The 19,355-nt window shown below is 38.3% G+C and overlaps 3 protein-coding genes and 1 pseudogene across 11 annotated transcripts in view; 3 read left to right on the plus strand and 1 right to left on the minus strand.

Annotated features, from left to right (window-relative positions):
* LOC116289132 (neurotrypsin-like) overlaps positions 1 to 755 on the plus strand; it is a 59,995-nt gene extending 59,240 nt beyond the window's left edge. Inside the window, exon 9 of the mRNA XM_089039906.1 lies at positions 553 to 755. The gene's annotated coding sequence lies outside the window, so the exon portion shown is untranslated. The remainder of the gene's footprint in view (positions 1 to 552) is intronic.
* A 958-nt stretch (positions 756 to 1,713) lies between these two features.
* LOC148905408 (neurotrypsin-like) lies at positions 1,714 to 6,688 on the plus strand. The gene is made up of 6 exons (XM_089040300.1): positions 1,714 to 1,831; positions 3,127 to 3,459; positions 3,746 to 4,087; positions 4,272 to 4,592; positions 5,018 to 5,051; positions 6,628 to 6,688. The coding sequence occupies exons 1-6, from the start codon at positions 1,714 to 1,716 to the stop codon at positions 6,686 to 6,688; spliced, it is 1,209 nt and encodes a 402-aa protein (XP_088896426.1).
* A 353-nt stretch (positions 6,689 to 7,041) lies between these two features.
* Positions 7,042 to 8,827, minus strand: LOC116290767 (uncharacterized; annotated as a pseudogene).
* Positions 8,828 to 10,321: 1,494 nt separating this feature from the next.
* The window catches only part of LOC116290766 (scavenger receptor cysteine-rich type 1 protein M130-like), a 63,923-nt gene continuing 54,889 nt past the window's right edge, over positions 10,322 to 19,355 (plus strand). For 6 of the 9 annotated variants that reach the window (XM_089039896.1, XM_089039898.1, XM_089039897.1 and 3 more), the window contains exons 1-6: positions 10,322 to 10,471; positions 13,196 to 13,846; positions 14,121 to 14,450; positions 14,635 to 14,955; positions 15,238 to 15,304; positions 15,390 to 15,426. In XM_089039896.1, the coding sequence (XP_088896022.1) occupies positions 10,423 to 10,471; positions 13,196 to 13,846; positions 14,121 to 14,450; positions 14,635 to 14,955; positions 15,238 to 15,304; positions 15,390 to 15,426 (1,455 nt within the window). In that variant the 5' untranslated portion in view covers positions 10,322 to 10,422. Of the gene's footprint in view, positions 10,472 to 13,195; positions 13,847 to 14,120; positions 14,451 to 14,634; positions 14,956 to 15,237; positions 15,305 to 15,389; positions 15,427 to 16,178; positions 18,032 to 18,110; positions 18,382 to 19,355 lie in introns of those variants that run through there. The other 3 variants (XM_089039899.1, XM_089039893.1, XM_089039901.1) reach the window with 3 other exon arrangements.

Here is a 19,355-nt window from a genome sequence, read left to right on the forward strand (position 1 = left end):
TTTTTTTGGATGATTGTATAGGCCTCGCCTTTTATTCAGTAAGAAATATGTGACCCTTTTATAGAGTTAACAAGGAAAAATATTTCGTGAAAAAATAAAAATGTTTGACCTGACAAACAAGTTATTTTTTTTACTATTGACCCTCCCATCTAAAGCCCAAGACCTCCCCCTATAAAAAAACGTATCTTTCATCTTCAATCTTCTCATTTATACCTTTGTGTGTTAGTTGTCCTATTTATTGATTGATTGCTTCATTCATTAAACAGATTTAACCCTCCATTTCTTTCTTCTTTTTTTTTTCTCCCTCACTCCCATTCGTTCTTTTATTTCATTTTTCATTCATTTATTCAATCGTTCGCTTTTTTTATTCACTCATCCATTTCTTATTTCGCTTTCTTTTTTCATTCGTTTCTTTTTCCACACAGGAAGCCCATCAGTGTAAAGACAACAGTGATGAACTACTAAAGCAAAGGTAATAAAAATAATTAACACATTTCAGCAATAATTTAATGAACTACGTACATAACTGACATTTGCTTTTCTTTGTCTTAGATGATGACGTCACAACAGTCGAATTACGTCAACAAAGTGTCCTCAGAATGATGCAGACAGACAGACAGACAGACAGATAAACCTAAAACTAAATAAGCATATTCAAATAGTTAGTTAAGTAGTCAAAAGTTAATCTTTAAATGTATATATTACTGAAGTATATAATTATAGATGTGAATATGAATATAAATCAACAACTACAATTTTATGTACCAATAAAGACACATATAAATACAAAAATATATAAATATACACACCAAAGAATTTCACTCCATCTCCACTACCCCTCCTTCCTCCATAGACAAACTTGCACCCCCTCCCCCTCCGCCATCCATGACGAGGAGGACTGTTCAGGACTTTCTCTCCCCCTCCCCCTCCCCATGACTACTGATATATGCCGAGATGTAATGTTGGTGTAAAATATACCTATTTCTGTATAAACTCCCCTACCCTTCCATAGACAGACTTGTACTCCTCTGTCATCCATGACGAGGACTACTGTTCAGGACTTTCTCCCTCCCCCTCCCCATGACTACTGATATATGCTGATATGTAATGGTGGTGTATATTGTACCTATTCTTATTAAACATTCGCTCTCCAACGATTCAAAAAATTTGTTTCCTTTCACTAGGGCTTCGGAAGACAGCAAGATATTTCGACTAATATCTGTATTAAATTTCCCCTTTTGAGAGATTTTTTGGAAGACTTTTACGGGAATTTAAAGCTCTATTCAATGTTATAAGGCTCTTTATGTTCTGGTATCTTACGTTTTCGTCAACGAGTTGTAAACGCCTCATTTTATCGTGATTACAGTTGTTGTTATGTCTATCGCTTCGGCCATCAGATCACCCAGTATGTTTATGTTAACGTTGTTGTACTTGGTATTAATCTCATTTAAATCCTCAGAAATCTCAGGAAGACCCCGTCCAAATCAAATCCTTTTTCCCAACGAGCCTTTTAAAGTGCTGTAACCATCTTGCCATTGATTATAGCACAATAGGATGCGGATATTTTTCTGCTCTTCAAACACGATACGATTCTTTTCTAAGTATCTGTTGGACGAAATAGGTTTTACCGCCAGTCCACTCTCGCTACCACAAAAAGAAGAACTCAATAGTCTGTTTTCTAATGGTAGCCGAAAGCCTGATATCCAATAGCCGATGGCCGATCGACCCCACATCGACCCCTCATCGACCCCACACTTACCTACAAGCATAAAAGAGACTGTCCTGTCTGTAACAAGCCTAATCTTAAGTTTATTAGGTTCATTTACGTCAAGTACATAACCTTTATGGGGATGAAAGGAAAGTGGTTAGGAAGGGCAAGGTTCTCAGCACCATTAGACCACATGTCGAGCTTACTACCAGCACGGCCAGCACGTAGTCTAAAAGAAATCAGATGTGTTCGAAAGATAACAAACTTCACATAGTCAAATAATTAAGAACTTGATTAAAGTTGAAAAAGCAAATAAAATAACAGGGTTACAGAATTCACTGAGGAGTGAGATCATAATATAAAAATGCAGCTACAGCTTTTTTTGGTAAAAATTTTTAATAATAGCTTACGTGCGATCCATAAGTCGAGCATTAAAGAATCCTAGTCAACCACAATGCACTTCGCGACTATGTTATTGCTTACATTGTTTGTCTACATCACTCTCGAAGTACTTCCAAGCTCTTTAATATGGAGCAAAAATTTTGCATCATTGCAAAAGTGCTCAAACGTTTACCAAAGATTTCTTACTTTCATTCCATAGCAAATAGTTAACTGTATTTTTCAGAGAGATCCTAATTGTAACATTATGACTTTTCGGTCGTTCATCTGGAAGCCATCGCAATTTTTGAAATCGCACGGAAAGTAGAATGTGGCCGTAAATAATGTGGTCGTATAAATCATTCAGAAGGAATAACAAGACCGATAAAACTGCATTCTAAAACTTAACCTTCAAATTAAAACTGCCATTTTACCTGGCAGAGAAAATGGCGCATTGCATACCATTATTTATGGTTGTATATTAACAACTTGCAAATTTTGGCTCAAATTTGCCGCCACCATGAAACATTCGGTGAGTCTTTGAATTGAGTGCAACGTAGATTTGAAGTCCTTATCCAAATAAGTGTTTTCATTATGAATTTCCCATCATTTTTTACCAAATTTGCTACATTGACAACTTATCTAATCCTTTAAAAATTATTGAAATAGAAAATAGCGGCCAACGATTTTGTTCAACCAACCTTGACTTGCAAGTTTGTAATGGTGTAATGCTTTGCCATTACATCATTTCTTTATAACGTTTTCGTATGAGAATACTGTACACATGAATATGAGACGGTACAGCCAAATAAAGAATCTTATTCTCAAACAAATTAATGACATGATTTGAAATAAGCAAACATTACTCCCAATCAAAAAGAGTCTATTAATAGTGTCTGGCGTAATGTAGACGATAGTCAAAGTCGGTACAACGTAACATACTCCAAGATAAAGTTACAAGAAAATACATGATTTAAACTCCACTTAAAAATGAAAACAGAAAGACTCTTAAGCTAGCACGTTTCTGTGGATTGTTACAGAAGCAAAGTCCAAGGTAGCTGTTCGTCTAGTGGATGGTAAGACTCCTAACGAGGGACGTGTTGAAGTAAGATACAAAGGTACTTGGGGTACAATATGCAATAGTTACTGGGACATAAAGGATGCTTACGTGGTGTGTCACATGTTGAATTACTCCAAGGCAGTAACAGCAACGACTGCTAGCGTCAAAGGGACTGGTCCTATATGGCTTAAAGGGCTTGTTTGCTCCGGATCCCAAGAATCTATTGATCAGTGTCTTCATGCTGGCTGGGGTAACACCGGTGGATGTGATCACAGCCGTGATGCAGGAGTGGTATGTGGCAATCTAACACCAGGTACAACTAGATAAGTTACAAAACACTCATATGATCTTTGTTTATCTATTCATGTTTTTCTATCATGCCAAGAAACAATATTCTAAAATCATCATCTAAAAATTATTGCATTAGTTCGTTGCTATTTTCATCAAATATTCAACTGAGTAACTGAGTTACTTTTTCTGACCACGTTGATTAGAATAGCTATCAATATATATTGTTATCTTTACTTTCTGAATATTAAATCAAGCAATGTAAGGATTGTGACTAATGTTGTTTGTTTATTGAACAATATTTGTTTCAGATGAGAAAGCGATCAAAGTTCGTCTGGTGGGAGATCAAAACCATACTGGTAAAGTAGAAATCCAGTATCAAGGGACCTGGGGAGTAGTGTGTGATCCTTGGAGGTATGGGTGGTGGGATATACGAGATGCTCACGTGATCTGCCGAATGCTTGGATACAAAGCAGCTGAACACGCAATTCGCTACATTGAAGAAGGAACACCAAGAAGAGGGCTCATGTATGATGTGGGATGCAGAGGTAGAGAAAAGTCGATAGCAGAGTGTGCTCACTCAGGATGGTGGAAGGTCCCTTCATGGTGCTCGAATAAACTTCTTGTTGGTGTGGTTTGTCAGACAAATGAAGGTAAGAAAGACAAAAATCTACTTTACTCTAATCATTCAAATATCATCACATCAAAGTCAATCATCTAAATAGTTCATTTTTTGATCAGACAAGAGCTTTAGTAAAGCTCTATTTATTCTCTTTCAAACACTTGTCCAAGTGACAGTTGTACAATGACCTCAATGATGTTGGTACGACTCCACAGATCCTCCACCAGTTCAAGTTCGTTTAGCTGGAGGAAGGTCAGACAATTCTGGTCGACTTGAAGTCAGGTTCCATGGTCAGTGGGGTACTGTGTGTAAATATGGATGGGACATGAAAGACGCTGAGGTGGTGTGTCGTATGCTTGGTTACCCTGGAGTACAGGAATACATAACCACCAGCTTTACACGCGTCAAGGGCATAATATGGTTGATGTACGTCGGTTGTACAGGAAGAGAAACGTCGATTGCAGACTGCAGTCACAATGGATGGGGAAATACGATCTGCTACCATAGTGAAGACGTTGGTGTGACGTGCAATATGGGTACGTTAATAAAAACAAAACAAAAGTGTACCGCGTCGAATGTCATGTCCCGAATCTCGTGCAAATTAATGCAAGATCAACCAACAGGATTTGCTCATCTATACTGAAATTCAACACATTTGAAATTCGATATTTAAACTGGGCCTTACTTTTGTATTGTAAGTGCCTTAATCGTTTTGTTATGAAGAAATATTACTCCCTAAGACTCTGGCGCACAGTCTTTATTTTTAACCTAAAAAGGAAAATAAAATCTGTCATCTTAATTTTGAAGTGGCAGTTAGAAGGACAACACAAGCACCTACAACTACTAAACCGTTGCTGACCAAACCACTGACCAGGTTAAGGAAAAATCAGATGCTTCAAATGTTATGAAAGTAATGTAGCACTTACCTTTTAACACATAACAATGTGTATCTTTTTAACAGCGTCACTGAGAGGCCAACAACAAATAAGAAACAGGTGAGTGGGTAAAAATGGAAGTAAAATAAAATAAAAAAGAGCACGACCCAGTGGCAGATACAGGATTTCAAAAAGGGCGGTTTCAAAATGGCCGCCTCGGATAAAAAGGTAGCACAATAGGCTTTATAAAGGAGTGTTTCTAATTGATTTCATTCCACTGAGCGTAAAAGAACACAATCACTTTCAAAAGGGCTTGAAACCATGTATTTTATTCATCATATTAGTATAGGATAAGGTGCAGTTATTATCTGCATAAAACGAAGTCTTTGTCATAATTCTGATGTTCAAATATTTTGATGTCAGAATTTTGTATGTAGTTAAGAAATCTTGAAGGATTCAAGATATCTTAACTTCGATGGGTTGCTATGGCTACTGGAGACAAGAGGCGATTTGTTTAGCTAGTTAGACATAGTTATATCGATTCGGTAATCAATGATTTACGAGTAAGCGGTAGAATGTATTGATAACGTGCCAAAGTGGAGTAGAATGATGTGATGGTCATCGAGGCTGTAGCAGACGTTATTGGCTGTGGATAGTTGGGTAAGTACTGAAACACTTTTGTTAACACATGCATTTGGAAATACGTTATATTTTTGAGGGAGAGAAGATAACTCCGTTTCTTTCTTCTTTTTTTCTCTCCCTCGCACCCATTCGTTCTTTTATTCATTTTTCATTCATTTATTCAATCGTTCGCTTTATTTATTCAACCATCCATTTCTTATTTCGCTTTGTTTTTGTCTTCGTTTCTTTTTCCACACGGGAAGCCCAAAAGTGTAAAGACAACAGTGATGAACTACTAAACCAAAGGTAATAAAAATAATTAACACATATCAACACTATTTCAATGACTTACGAACATGACTGACGTTTTTTCTCTTTATCTCAGATAATGACGTCACAACAGTTGAAATACGTCACCAAACTGTCCTCAGAATGATGTAGACAGACAGACAAACCTAAAACTAAATAAGCATATTCAAATAGTTGGTTAAGTAGTCAAAAGTTAATCTTTAAATGGATATATTACTGAAGTATATAATTAGAGATGTGAATATGAATATAAATCAACAACTACAATCTTATGTAACAATAAAGACACATATATAGATACAAAAATAAATAAATGTAAACACCAAAGAATTTCATGCCATCTCCCCTACCCCTCCCTCCTCCATAGACATAGACTTGCACCCCCTCCCCCTCCACCATCCATGACGAGGACTGTGTTCAGGACTTTCTCCCTCCCCCCTCCCCTTCACTACTGATGTATGCTGATATGTAATGTTGGTGTATATTGTTCTTATTTCTGTAAGATCTTCCCTCCCTCTCCCGTAGCCACTGACTTGCACCCCCGCAACGCCATCCATGACGAGGATTGTTCAGGACTTTCTCCCCTCCCCCCTCCCCATGACTACTGATATATGCTGATATGTAATGGTGGTGTATATTGTACCTATTCTTATCAAAATTCGCTTTCCAACGATTCCAAAGATTTGTTTCCTGTCACTAGTAGGGCTTCGGAAGAGAGCAAGATATTGGGCATTTCGACTAATATCTGTATTAAACTTCCCCTTAGGAAACATGTTCTGAAGCAAGAGGATAACGCTAGCGTTTCTATGACGACCCTGCGTAAATAATCGAGCTACTACAGGACTGTCTATCGCTTCGGCCATCAGATCATCCAGTATGATTATGTTGTTGTACTTGGTATTAATTAAGGAATGGTCCATAATGAGCGTGCATATATCCAGTTCTGGAAGCACGAGAGCAGCGTAAGAGATGATCGAGGCGTAGCCGAGAGCATCTCTAGCTGCTAGAGTGCTTCCAGAACTGGATATATGCACGCTCATTATGGACCATTGCTTTTATAACATAGATAACATAGATAACGACTTTAATTCTCTGAAAAATGTATGATCACATGTCAAAACTCTCTTAAATGTGCGCGCGCACACTAAGGAAATTTACATTTTTACCGTTGGCTATTAAGAAAGTTCGAAGTATGTTTTACAGCGCCTCTTCTCTCCGCCTTCGCGGAGAAATGAGATTCTAAAAGAAGATGAATCACAGAGCTTATGTTCATGGTCTACACCCGTTGCGATAGATCAGCGATCACTTCTCGTGAATGACCAGTTGAACGTTTTGAACTGTGCAGTTGCTAAAGATGGAGCCAAACTGGCTCGCCGGATCTTGTCTTGCAACTTCTACAACCACATTGTTGTTTTTAACAGCTGTGTTCAGATGAACAGTAGCCGGGACAATCGCTTGGCTTGAGGAAGTGAGACTTTGGGACAGCACTTCAGAACAGTGGTGCAGTTGTTCGGTCGAAGGCCTCGCATTGTAGTGTGCCAAACTCTGCTCGTTTCGATGCCCAGATATGGCCATTATATGGCGATTAGGAATGCCTGCATTTGCATCACTGTGATTGATGTGGCTCGGACTGAATGGTTAGTGTATGGGCGGGATAATTTGGCCTCTTTACTGATCTCTTTCATCATTCCGTCCAGCTTATTGATGCCAACGTGCCTGTTTTCGTACCACAAGTCGTCTGTTGGGGACCAATTTCTCTTCGGATACTGGAAGAGGGATTCGCAGTTAGGATTGGTCTTTGACAAATACAAGCGCAGAGCTTTGTAGCCGTCGTTTGGATAGTCAGTTTCATACATTCGAGCTTTTTTCTCTGAGGAGTTTACATCATTTATGCCGCCCGGGTGGTTCTTGGTCGCTTTGTCGTGCGACATTGTAGCCCGCTTGCATCAACTTCAAACTTCAAGCTTGATGTCTTTAGCTCTCGCTGGCCTTCTCTTCCTCTCCGGCAGAAAAACGAGATCAAATGGAACCAGACATTCCTTAACAGATTCCATGGATCATTAAGGGAGAGAGCCTTGGAAGTTTTCAACTTCAATAGATCTTGGTTTCTATGACTGGTTTATGTTGTGTATCCTCCTTGTTTTTTCGCTTCATTTGAACTAGCTGGGCATCAAGCATCTCATTTGAACGGTTAAACCTTGGGTCAGTTGAGAGCTTCAAGCCACGGTTTAAAGGAGGCTGATTCATATATCTCTCAATGGCATGTCGAAAGCCCAGGAGTGTTTTCTTGCTGTACATCTCGCCGGTTGTCTTTCGTGCTTCGGGATAAAACCTGCGGAGATTTGCATCCAGTTGACCAAGCGTCATCTTCTCAAGAGGTGTCTGAATGTGCTACTCTTTACATCATGATAAAAGAATATAGGTTTGAAAAAGGTTAAGAACAATTGATTTGTATTTCTTACCTATTATCGAGCAATTATATTTTGTTTTTCTTAGTTGCAGTGCGAACCGCACTCAACAAGCTGTTGTGCAAAACCGATTGAAAACACGATGTTTTATTTCATTACTTAGTGAATTAGTAGGAGATTTTTGCCGATAGATCGATTCACTGCTTTAAAAATATGTAACAGTTTGCTAGCAATAAAAATAAAGCAGAAATACGAAAAGATTGTTGTTTAATATTTTATAATTTTCCTCGTTGAGAGTGATAGCTGTCTACAACACAACTTACGGAAGCCACCTTAGTGTTTATTGTCTGTGTTGACATTTTCGCGAAAAATATTTTTCATGAAAACTAGTTTCTATATTTTTAACTAAGTCAAAAGGTCATGCCATTTTATCTCATAAAAGCTATTAATTAATTTTTCTTACCTTTAAACGTGGAAACACACCAGTTTGTGTTTTTTTTGGTCTTGGCAGACTGCTTATCAGCGAGGATATCTTGCAACTCTTTTCGTTGAAGTTAGCAAATCTTTGTGAATTTGTTTCTGGTTTTTGTTGTTTATTAATTGGGGGTTCAATGTTTTGCTCAAACTCAAAATCAAAATTAGGAAGCTCATAATCTTTGTTAGATGGAAAAGAAGCCATATTCCTAGTTTTAAGTCACGAAACACTTTGCTATTTGCTACAGCTAGCGAACCAACGGTGAATTTTTCGCCGCTTTACCGTAAAAACATTTTCTATGGGATATCTCTATGGGATATCCATTTTTTCACATAGCAAATTAGCCAATCAGAGCACGCGTTATATCCTGCCTATGTTATAATCTCATTTAAATCCTCAGAAAGCTCAGGAAGACGACGTCCGAATCAAATCCTTTTTCCCAACGAGTCTTTTAAAGTGCTGGAACCATCTTGCCATTGATTATAGCACAATAGGATGCGGATATTTTTCTGCTCTTCAAACACGATACGATTCTTTTCTAAAATCTGTTCGACGAAATAGATTTTACCGCCAGTCCACTCTCGCTACCACAAAAAGAAGAACTCAAACGTCTGTTTTCTAATGGTAGCCGATAGCCTGATAGCCAATAGCCGATGGCCGATCGACCCCACATCGACCTCTCATCGACCTCACATCGACCTACAAGCATAAAAGAGACTGTCCTGTCTGTAACAAGCCTAATCTTAAGTTTATGAGGTTCATTTACGTCAAGTACATAAGCTTTATGGGAATGAAAGGAAAAAGTGGTTAGGAAGGGCAAGGTTCTCAGCACCACAAAACCACATGTCGAGCTTACTACCAGCACGGCCAGCACGTAGTCTAAAAGAAATCAGATGCGTTCGAATAATAACAAGCTCTGTACTCAAATAAACAAAAACTCGCTGCAAATTGAATTGATATCTAAAAATTTTAGTATCCCCAACCATTCAGTTTTCTAAATGTGATCGATATTTCGTAAAGCTAACTACCTCGGTGGCGAGCGTGGAGTAAAAGCGAAACACGAAAACTACACGAGCTCACTAACGAAAGTAGTCAGCTCCGTCTTTTCCTGTGGTTTGATTAAGATTTCGCTTTGTCTGTTTACTAGCATAGACTATTCATATTTAGACAAGTTTTATTGTGAGAAAGCAAATACATACTATTCATATATGGGTAGGGTTGGGAAACTATAAAATGCTCCTCTATATTTGGCGCGAAAACGATTAAAGGCTTGAATACTATTTGACCTTAGTTCAAATTTTAGTAAATTATGAAACAGCAATTATGAAAAAAAAAAAGAAGAAAGTTTCATAGTATAGAGAAACTCTATAATTATTAAAGAAATTAAATTTATTGTCAAAATCTTAAATATTTTTTTGTGATTTTTTGATATAAATGTAACTTTAGTGAATCAAAAGTCACCCCTCGCCCACCTCTCTCCCCCCTGACAAAACTAGACTCGAAAGCGTAACAAGTAGCGCTATAACGAGCTGTGCTGTCAATCACAATCAAAATCCTTACTATTTATACCTGATCACAGTGTCACACTGTAGTCAATCTTTGATTACCTTCTGCCTTGGCTGCAGCGTTCACTAGATTTCCCTACGAACCTTATCTTGGATGAGGACCTGACTGATCGATGGTGCGCCTTATACTGTTACTGTGTACTGTGTTCTTGTTGGTGAAGGGTGAGTCTAAAACTAGATCAAACACTATTTCTTATTTAATAGTAAACTCTCGGATGCTATCAAATTAAATTAAGTAGATTTTTCTTAATCTTATTATCTGGTAAGGTCATTTCACGAGCTACGTTTGGTCAATAATTGCGGCTCAAAACTCACAGCGTAGGAGCTGAATAATCTGATCCAGAAAAGCATATGTAATTTCGTATAAATTGAAATAAAACTTCAGAAGGGCGTCTTGAATACATTTTTTTTAGTTTTAGTAGGATAATTTGACAGTTCCATCAAATTAAGGATGTTCGCGGGCAAATTTCTCATGTTTTCCCCCTAAAACTGACTTCGCAGAGTGAAATAAGGTCATCATAGAAGATCGATGAGCAAATAAAAAATTGGGGTCACCGAACTCACCGAGACGTTATATAATATCACAGGTAGCCCAGGCTTACCGTTAGTGTTAAATAACTGAATCGATCGAGAGACAGACAGACAGACAAAGATTATATGGGTATCATATGTGTGTATCACCCGAGGCTACCCTCGAGAGTTTCTGATTTTCCTCTGTCCAGGCTCTCTCGAGAAAAAAACGGTTTTCTGGTGGCAAAACATTCGAGTCAGGAATGAAAATGGCGTCCAGAGAAGCCGGATTGTGATACTCATTTGGGGATTGCTTCTCAAGAATAATGGTTTTGTTAATTCTGTTAGGGTGACAGCGTGGCTTAGTTATCTCTCCAAAGTCCTGCAAAAGAAAGTTTCAACTGGTAGTATTTTTCGGCAAAATATTTGGCAAAGAGTTCGACCGTTCGACGGCCGTTTTGTCTGAGTCGTTTCCTACCTTCTCCTCTTTAGTGTGTGGTGGGGAAGCGTCATTTAAACCTAACGAAATGAGCTGTAATTAAACCATGGGGCTGTTCAATATATAAATAACACACGGTGAGAGTTTTATTTGATTTTGATTATTTTAAAGAGTCAAAATGAGGATTCAAAAATACCTATATGATACCCATATAATCTTTGTCTGTCTGTCTGTCTGTCTATCTCTCGATCGATTCAGTTATTCAACACTAACGGTAAGCCTGGGCTACCTGTGTATAATATGAAAGTACAGCTGTGCCTTTTATTAATCAAAAATAGGCAGTAACTGATTGATGATTGATGAGTCAGAGCATTAAAGAATCCTAGTCAACCTCAATGCGCCGCTCCCGTATCTTATTGTTTACATTGTCCTCTTTTACTGCGAGCTAAGTCCCTCTATTTCCCTTGGTCACTGTCCGTCTGTCTGTCCGTGTCGATTGGTCGAGGAAGATTGGTTACGAGTCAAAAGTCCCTGGGGGAGGGGGCTGGGGAGGGAGGGACGAAAGAAAAATAGAGGGACTGCCGTCGTAACACTTCAAGGATCGTGTCATAATTTCCCGTTGTTCCAGCAACGTAAAATTCTGATTGGCCCTTTACACAAAGGCCGGATGTCAAGCTAAGACAGTCCACGTCCTTCAAATTTTGAAAGTTTAAGATTACGAGGCTAGCATAATATCATATTTGGAAAGTAAGCTAAAAACGAACATTTCATACTTAAAATAGAGCAGAAGAAAGTGGCAACACATCTACTAGGAGAAAAAGATGCCCCGGAGCTACTTGTTAGCTGAGGAAATTCAAAACCTTCGTTCGCGTCCTTGTATTCTGGTGGTTGAGCTTTATACGAGCCGCCACTAGTTTCTTTGCTGTGATGTGACCGCCTTTGCGAAGGCAGAACCCGATAAAAAATATCGACAGATCAGCGTTGGACAAGGACTTTATATTGATACTGAAGAAACTCGCAACTTGAAATTTAATTTAGCAATCACGCAGAATGATCTTTATTTGAGAACTTACAAACTTGAATGTATGTGTATGTAAACCAAATTCCGGATATGACGCAGGCTAAACCTTTCGTGTAGAGCTTTCTTTTCTTTTTCCCCCTGCATCCTGGTATAGGTTAGAGAGCCGTTTAAAGTGAACGTCGGCTGAGTCGTTGTTGCAGTTCTTACTGTTGCTCCTGCATGAAGAATGTTGTCGTTCACATTCACAGCGTTCCTTATCTTTAGTGCACACTTGGAACATAGTCGGGATGAAAGTTATTCCCTATTCACCAGATAAATTTTTAAAATTTTGACGATTACTGAGAGAAATGCCCTCAACTCCGGACTTCTTCGAAATATCGTAAATGTTCTCTGTAAAAAATTGCTGTGAAAAATTTCCCAAATTGATCTTAAATTTTGTCTATAAAAATCAGAGACGGCCGTTTCTATTTTTCGAGGTCTTACTACTTTTGCTGGAGTGATTTCATATTTTTCTGAGTTCATCGGCACAGTTTGAAACGAACATCTTCAACAATTATATTCAACTACTCTCGATTAACCAAATTTCTATTTTTCTTTTGTCCATCCCTCCCCAGCCCCCTCCCCCAGGGCCTTTTTTTACGTGTTTTCCGTGTGATGAATTTCCCATACTTTTTTTCCAAAGTTGGAGCATTGACAACTTATTTAATTCTTTACCAATCATTAATTTAAAACAAATGGGTGTTCAAAGAACCTTGACTTGCAAATTCGCATTGATGCAGTGTTTTGCCATTGAAATTTCTTTATAATGTTTGCGCATTAGAAGACATGTACATATAAAAATGGGTAAAAACTAGAGGGAAAAAAAGTGATTTAAAATTGATGTAAAAATGAGCTAGCACGTTTCTGTTTGTTACAGAAACAAAGTCCAAGGTAGCTGTTTGTCTAGTGGACGGTAAGACTCCTAACGAAGGACGTGTAGAAGTAAGATACAAAGGTACTTGGGGTACCATATGCAATAATGGATGGGACATATGGAATGCTTACGTGGTGTGTCACATGTTGAATTACTCCAAGGCAGTTAATGCAACAACTGCTAGCTCCAAAGGAACTGGTCCTATATGGCTTAAAGGGCTTGGTTGCTGGGGATCCCAAGAATTTATTGATCAGTGTGCTCATGCTGGCTGGGGTAACACTGGTGGATGTGATCACAGCCGTGATGCTGGAGTGGTATGTGGCAATGCAATAAACGTCAATGTTCGTCTAGTGGATGGTAAGACTCCTAATGAGGGACGTGTAGAAGTAAGATACAAAGGTACTTGGGGTACCATGTGCAATGATGGATGGGACATACCCGATGCTTACGTGGTGTGTCACATGTTGAATTACTCCAAGGCAGTTACAGCAACAACTGCTAGAATCAAAGGGACTGGTCCTATATGGCTTAAAGGGCTTGTTTGCTCCGGATCCCAAGAATCTATTGATCAGTGTGGTCATGCTGGCTGGGGTAACACTGGTGGATGTGATCACAGCCGTGATGCTGGAGTGGTATGTGGCAATCTAACACCAGGTACAGCTAGATAAGCTACAAAACACTCATAGGATCTTTGTTTATCTATTCAATCGTGTCAAAATAAAATTTTTTTTATCATCAACTTATAGTTCTTGCATTAGTTCGTTTTCCATTTTTATCAAATAATAAAGTTATTTTTTGTGACGACGTTGATTAGGATAGTTATCTATATATAATGTGTATCTTTACACTGTCTTAACATCAAACTTTGCAAGCAAAGTAAGGAATGTGATTAGGATGTTGGTTGTTTATTGAACAATATTTGTTTCAGAGGAGAAAGCGATCAAAGTTCGTCTGGTGGGAGATCAAAACCATACTGGCAAAGTAGAAATACAGTATCAAGGGACCTGGGGAGTAGTCTGTGATATTTCGTGGGATATACGAGATGCTCACGTGATCTGCCGAATGCTTGGTTACAAAGCAGCAAAACACGCAATTTATTGCATTGAAGGAGAGACACGAAGAAGAACGCTCATGAATCTTGTGAGATGTAGTGGTAGAGAAAAGTCGATAGCAGAGTGTGCTCACCAAGGATGGTGGAGTGTTCATTCATGGTGTACAAATAAACATCTTGCTGGTGTGGCTTGTCAGACAAATGAAGGTGAGAAAGTCAAATCTCTACTTTACTCTGATCATTCAAATATTATTATATCAAAGCAAATCATCTAGATAGTGCGTTTGTTGATCAGACATAAGCTTTATTAAAGCTCTACTTATTCTCTTTCAAACACTTGTCCAAGTGTCAGTTGTACAATAACCTCAATGATGTTGGTACAAATCCACAGATCCTCCACCAGTTCAAGTTCGTTTAGCTGGAGGAAGGTCAGACAATTCTGGTCGACTTGAAGTCAGGTACCATAGTCAGTGGGGTACTGTATGTAACGTTGGATGGGACATGAAAGACGCTGAGGTGGTGTGTCGTATGCTTGGTTACCCTGGAGTACAGGAACACATAACAACCAACTTTACACCCGTCAAGGGTATAGTATGGCTGAGAAACGTTGGTTGTACAGGAGGAGAAACGTCGATTACAGACTGTAGTCACAATGGATGGGGTAATGCGTACTGTTACCATAGTGAAGACGTTGGAGTGACGTGTAAGATGGGTACGTTATTGAAAAAAAACAATGTGTATCGCGTTGAATTTCATAATGTCCCGAATGGTGTAATAGTACATATTAATTCAAGGTCAAACAACAGGTTTAAGTCATTGATATCAAGATTCAGTAGATGTGAAATTCGGACTTTACATTTGTATATTAGGTGTATATTAGGTTTTTCAATCGTTTTGTAATTTTCAAAAGTCATTCCCTAAAACTCTGGCGCACTCTTTATTTCTAACCAAAAGGGAAAACTAAAATCCTTTAACTTTCATCTTAATTTTGAAGGCGCAGATAGAAGAACAACACAAACACCTACAACTACTAAACCGTTGCTGACCAAACCACTGACAAGGTTAAGGAAAAATTAGTTGCGTAACTATGTTATGAAAGTAATGTAGTACTTACATTTTAACACCTCACATTGTGTATCTTTTTAGCAATGTCACTGAGAGGACAACAACAATTAAGAAACAGGTGAGTGGGTAAAAAATGGAAGTAAAATAAGATAAAGATAAAAAAGAGCACGACCCAGTGGCAGATCCAGGATTTCAAAAAGGAAGGTTTCAAAATGGCCGCATCGGAGATCAAGCTGACGAAATCGACATCACAAAGAGGGGTCCTAATTTCATTCTGCTGAGCGTAAAGAACATGATTGGCTTAACAAAGGGCTGGAACCGCCACTGCGACTTAGTGTTATGTACACCGTGATTCCTAAACATACATACTTTTATCCTCATCTTCGAAAATCTATTTTTTCTACCTCATTTACTTGGGTCCAACATCTGTTGCATTCATCAGGTTAAGGGACCAGTCATTATTTAAGTCGATGGGGGAGGAGAAAATGGGGTGCCCTCAAATTTTTTTAGTGGAACAAGGGGGGCCTTTAAAGGTAAAAAAGAGGATTGGGAGGATTTTTTAGACGATTGAAGATGGTACCCGAAAAACATGAATGCTATTAGGTAGGGTACTGGAAATTTTTTTGCATCAAAAACATTTTTTCCTCCACCCCTCCCCCCCTCCGATTTAAATAATAACAGTTCCCTAAGATGGGATTCACCGTCTACATAACAAGATGTATTTGCTGATATTACGTTTTTTTCTTTTTGGTTTTTTTGTTTTCGGTTTGTTTGTTTTTATTTTTTATTTTTAATCTTATTTGTATGATTTGGCTTGGTTAATCGATAATAATGGAAAATTTAAACAAAAGTTTCTTCACATAAAATAAGGGAACCGGAGAGCCTGGCTGCCATGCAACGAAAGCGATCGCGGATTGCTCAAAAGATGTTGGTAAGAAAAACACGTACATGTATATAATTAAGTACACTACAATATTCTATCATAATCAGCTAACCCTTCACAAGAGTCTAAAGAATCTAGCATCTATAGGCTTTTGTCATAATTCTGATGTTCAAATATTTTGATGTCAGAATTTCGTATGCAGTTAAGAAATCTTGAGGGATTCAAGATATCTTAACTTTGATGGGTTGCTATGGCTACTAGTGGAGACAAGAGGCGATTTGTTTAGCTAGTTAGACATAGTTAAATCGATTCGGTAATACTGTGGCTCATAAGGGACATAGTAATTTATTGTTTTTTCGAGTTTAAAAACCATTTTTTTATTGCGAATCCAGAATCCCAGGAACCATATTCCCAGAATTCCAGATTGCTGCGTTGGTCACCCTGTGTGTTCATGTTTTCAATGATGGCCTACAACGAGATGCCTACACATGCACAAACACATAAGGGAATGTGTGGAAGCTATGATGAAGATATGACAATAAAACTTTTCACTCAACAATTAAATTTGCTTCATAACTTCAAGTTGCCGGAGTCGTTCCTTGATCTTGTTTAGTGTTCTAGCGAAGTTTCAGCACGATTTATTGAGGTTGTTTAGTGTTTTTTTTCCGAAATGCGCTCTTCTCTACCTAAATAATGGGAAGGCTGGAGGCTTAGCACCCAATATCGACCACATTACGTTCTAGGAAATCCCCAAAACATCTCACTCTACCCTTTAAACCGCAATAAAAATTTAACATATCAAAGGAATGACATTTTTTTAGTATTACATTCATTCAGAATACCAAAACGCCAAATACTATTTCCAGAATCCTTGTTTGAAGTCGAACATTTGACTTCTTCCAAGTTTTTTCTTTAGCTTGGTAGCGCAAATTTTGAAGCAATTTGTTGAGTGATCGAAACATTTTGTCATTGTCATAACTTCAATATATTCCCCTTATTTCCCTTATCGTTTGTGCATGTTGGCCATGACAGACCGCATAAACACACAGGGTGACCACAGCAGCAATCTGGCATCTGGGTTTATGGGATTGTAGGTTTGTGGGATTCGCAATAAAAAAATTGTTTTTACATTCTCGAAAAAAAATAAATTCACCTTATAAGCCACCGTAGTAATCAATGATTTACGAGTAAGCTGTAGAATGTATTGATAACGTACCAAAGTGGAGTAGAATGATGTGATGGTCCCCGAGGCTGTAGCAGACATTAATGGCTGTGGATAGTTGGGTGAGTACTGAAACACTTTTGTTAACACATGCATTTGGGAAGGTACCTTTTATAATGGGGGAGAGAGGGCTGCAAGATTCGCAGTAATTTATTTTTAGATGATTGTAGCCCACGCCTTTTATTCAGTAAGAAATATATGACCCTCCTATAGAGTTAACAACGAAAAATCTTTTGTCAAAAAATAAAAATGTTTAAACCTGCCAAAACAGTTAATTTTTTTACTATTGACCCTCCCCTCTGAAGCCCAAGCCATCCCACTATTAAAAAAACGTATCTTTCATCTCCAGTCTTCTCATTTATACCTTTGTGTGTTAGTTGTCCTATTGATTGATTGCTTCATTCATTAAACAGATTTAACCCTCCATTTCTTTCTTCTTCTTTTTCTCTCCCTCGCAACCATTCGTTCTTTTATTCATTTTTCATTCATTTATTCAACCGTTCACTTTTTTTATTCACCCATCCATTTCTTAATTCGCTTTGTTTTTGCATTTGTCTCTTTTTCCACACAGGAAGCCCATCAGTGTAAAGACAACAGTGATGAACAACTAAACCAAAGGTAATAAAAATAATTAACACATATCAACACTATTTCAATGACTTACGAACATGACTGACGTTTTTTCTCTTTATCTCAGATAATGACGGCACAACAGTTGAAATACGTCACCAAACTGTGCTCAGAATGATGCAGACAGACAGACAGACAGACGGACAGACAGACAAACCTAAAACTAAATAAACATATTCAAATAGTTAGTTAAGTAGTCAAAAGTTAATCTTTAAATAGATATATCACTGAAGCATATAATTATAGATGTGAATACGAATATAAATCAACAACTACAATTGTATGTACCAATAAAGACACATTTATAGATACAACAATAAATAAATATAATCACCAAAGCATTTCACGCCATCTCCCCTACCCCTCCCTCCTCCATAGACATAGACTTGCACCCCCTCCCCCTCCGCCATACATGACGAGGACTGTTCAGGACTTTCTCCCTCCCATGACTACTGATATATGCTGATATGTAATGGTGGTGTATATTGTACCTATTCTTATCAAAATTCGCTTTCCAACGATTCCAAAGATTTGTTTTCTGTCACTAGGGCTTCGGAAGAGAGCAAGATATTGGGCATTTCGACTAATATCTGTATTAAATTTCCCCTTAGGAAATATGTTCTGAAGCAAGAGAATAACGCTAGCGTTTCTATGACGACCCTGGGTAAATAATCGAGCTACTACAGGACTGTCTATCACTTCGCCCATCAGATCATCCAGTATAATTATGTTGTTGTACTTGGTATTAATCTCATTTAAATCCTCAGAAAGCTCAGGAAGACCCCGTCCGAATCAAATCCTTTTTCCCAACGAGTCTTTTAAAGTGCTGGAACCATCTTGCCATTGATTATAGCACAATAGGATGCGGATATTTTTCTGCTCTTCAAACACGATACGATTCTTTTCTAAAATCCGTTGGACGAAATAGATTTTACCGCCAGTCTACTCTCGCTACCATAAAAAGAAGAGCTCAAACGTCTGTTTTCTAATGGTAGCCGATAGCCTGATAGCCAATAGCCGATGGCCGATCGACCCCACATCGACCTCTCATCGATCCCACATCGACCTACTAGCATAAAAGAGACTGTCCTGTCTGTAACAAGCCTATGAGGTTCATTTACGTCAAGTACATAACCTTTATGGGGATGAAAGGAAAAAGTGGTTAGGAAGGGCAAAGTTCTCAGCACCACAAAACCAGCTTACTACCAGCACAGCTTACTACCAGCTTACTACCAGCACTCAAATAAACAAAAACTCGCTGCAAATTGAGTAGTGCAGCGCACTGATTCTAAAAATAGCTTAAAGATTCGGA

This window comes from Actinia tenebrosa, unplaced genomic scaffold (genome assembly GCF_029948245.1).
Source record: "Actinia tenebrosa isolate PJP-AT-01 unplaced genomic scaffold, QUT_ActTen_1.0 PGA_scaffold7__59_contigs__length_16204524, whole genome shotgun sequence".
Lineage (NCBI taxonomy): Eukaryota > Metazoa > Cnidaria > Anthozoa > Actiniaria > Actiniidae > Actinia > Actinia tenebrosa.

Bases quoted from the DNA above. Each gene is read 5' to 3' on its own strand.
- LOC148905408 (XM_089040300.1), top strand. From the start codon at position 1,714: ATGGCCGATCGACCCCACATCGACCCCTCATCGACCCCACACTTACCT. The intron at 1,832-3,126 runs GTACATAACCTT...GGATTGTTACAG, and splicing joins ATTAGGTTCATTTACGTCAA to AAGCAAAGTCCAAGGTAGCT. The intron at 5,052-6,627 runs GTGAGTGGGTAA...ACTTCCCCTTAG, and splicing joins CAACAACAAATAAGAAACAG to GAAACATGTTCTGAAGCAAG.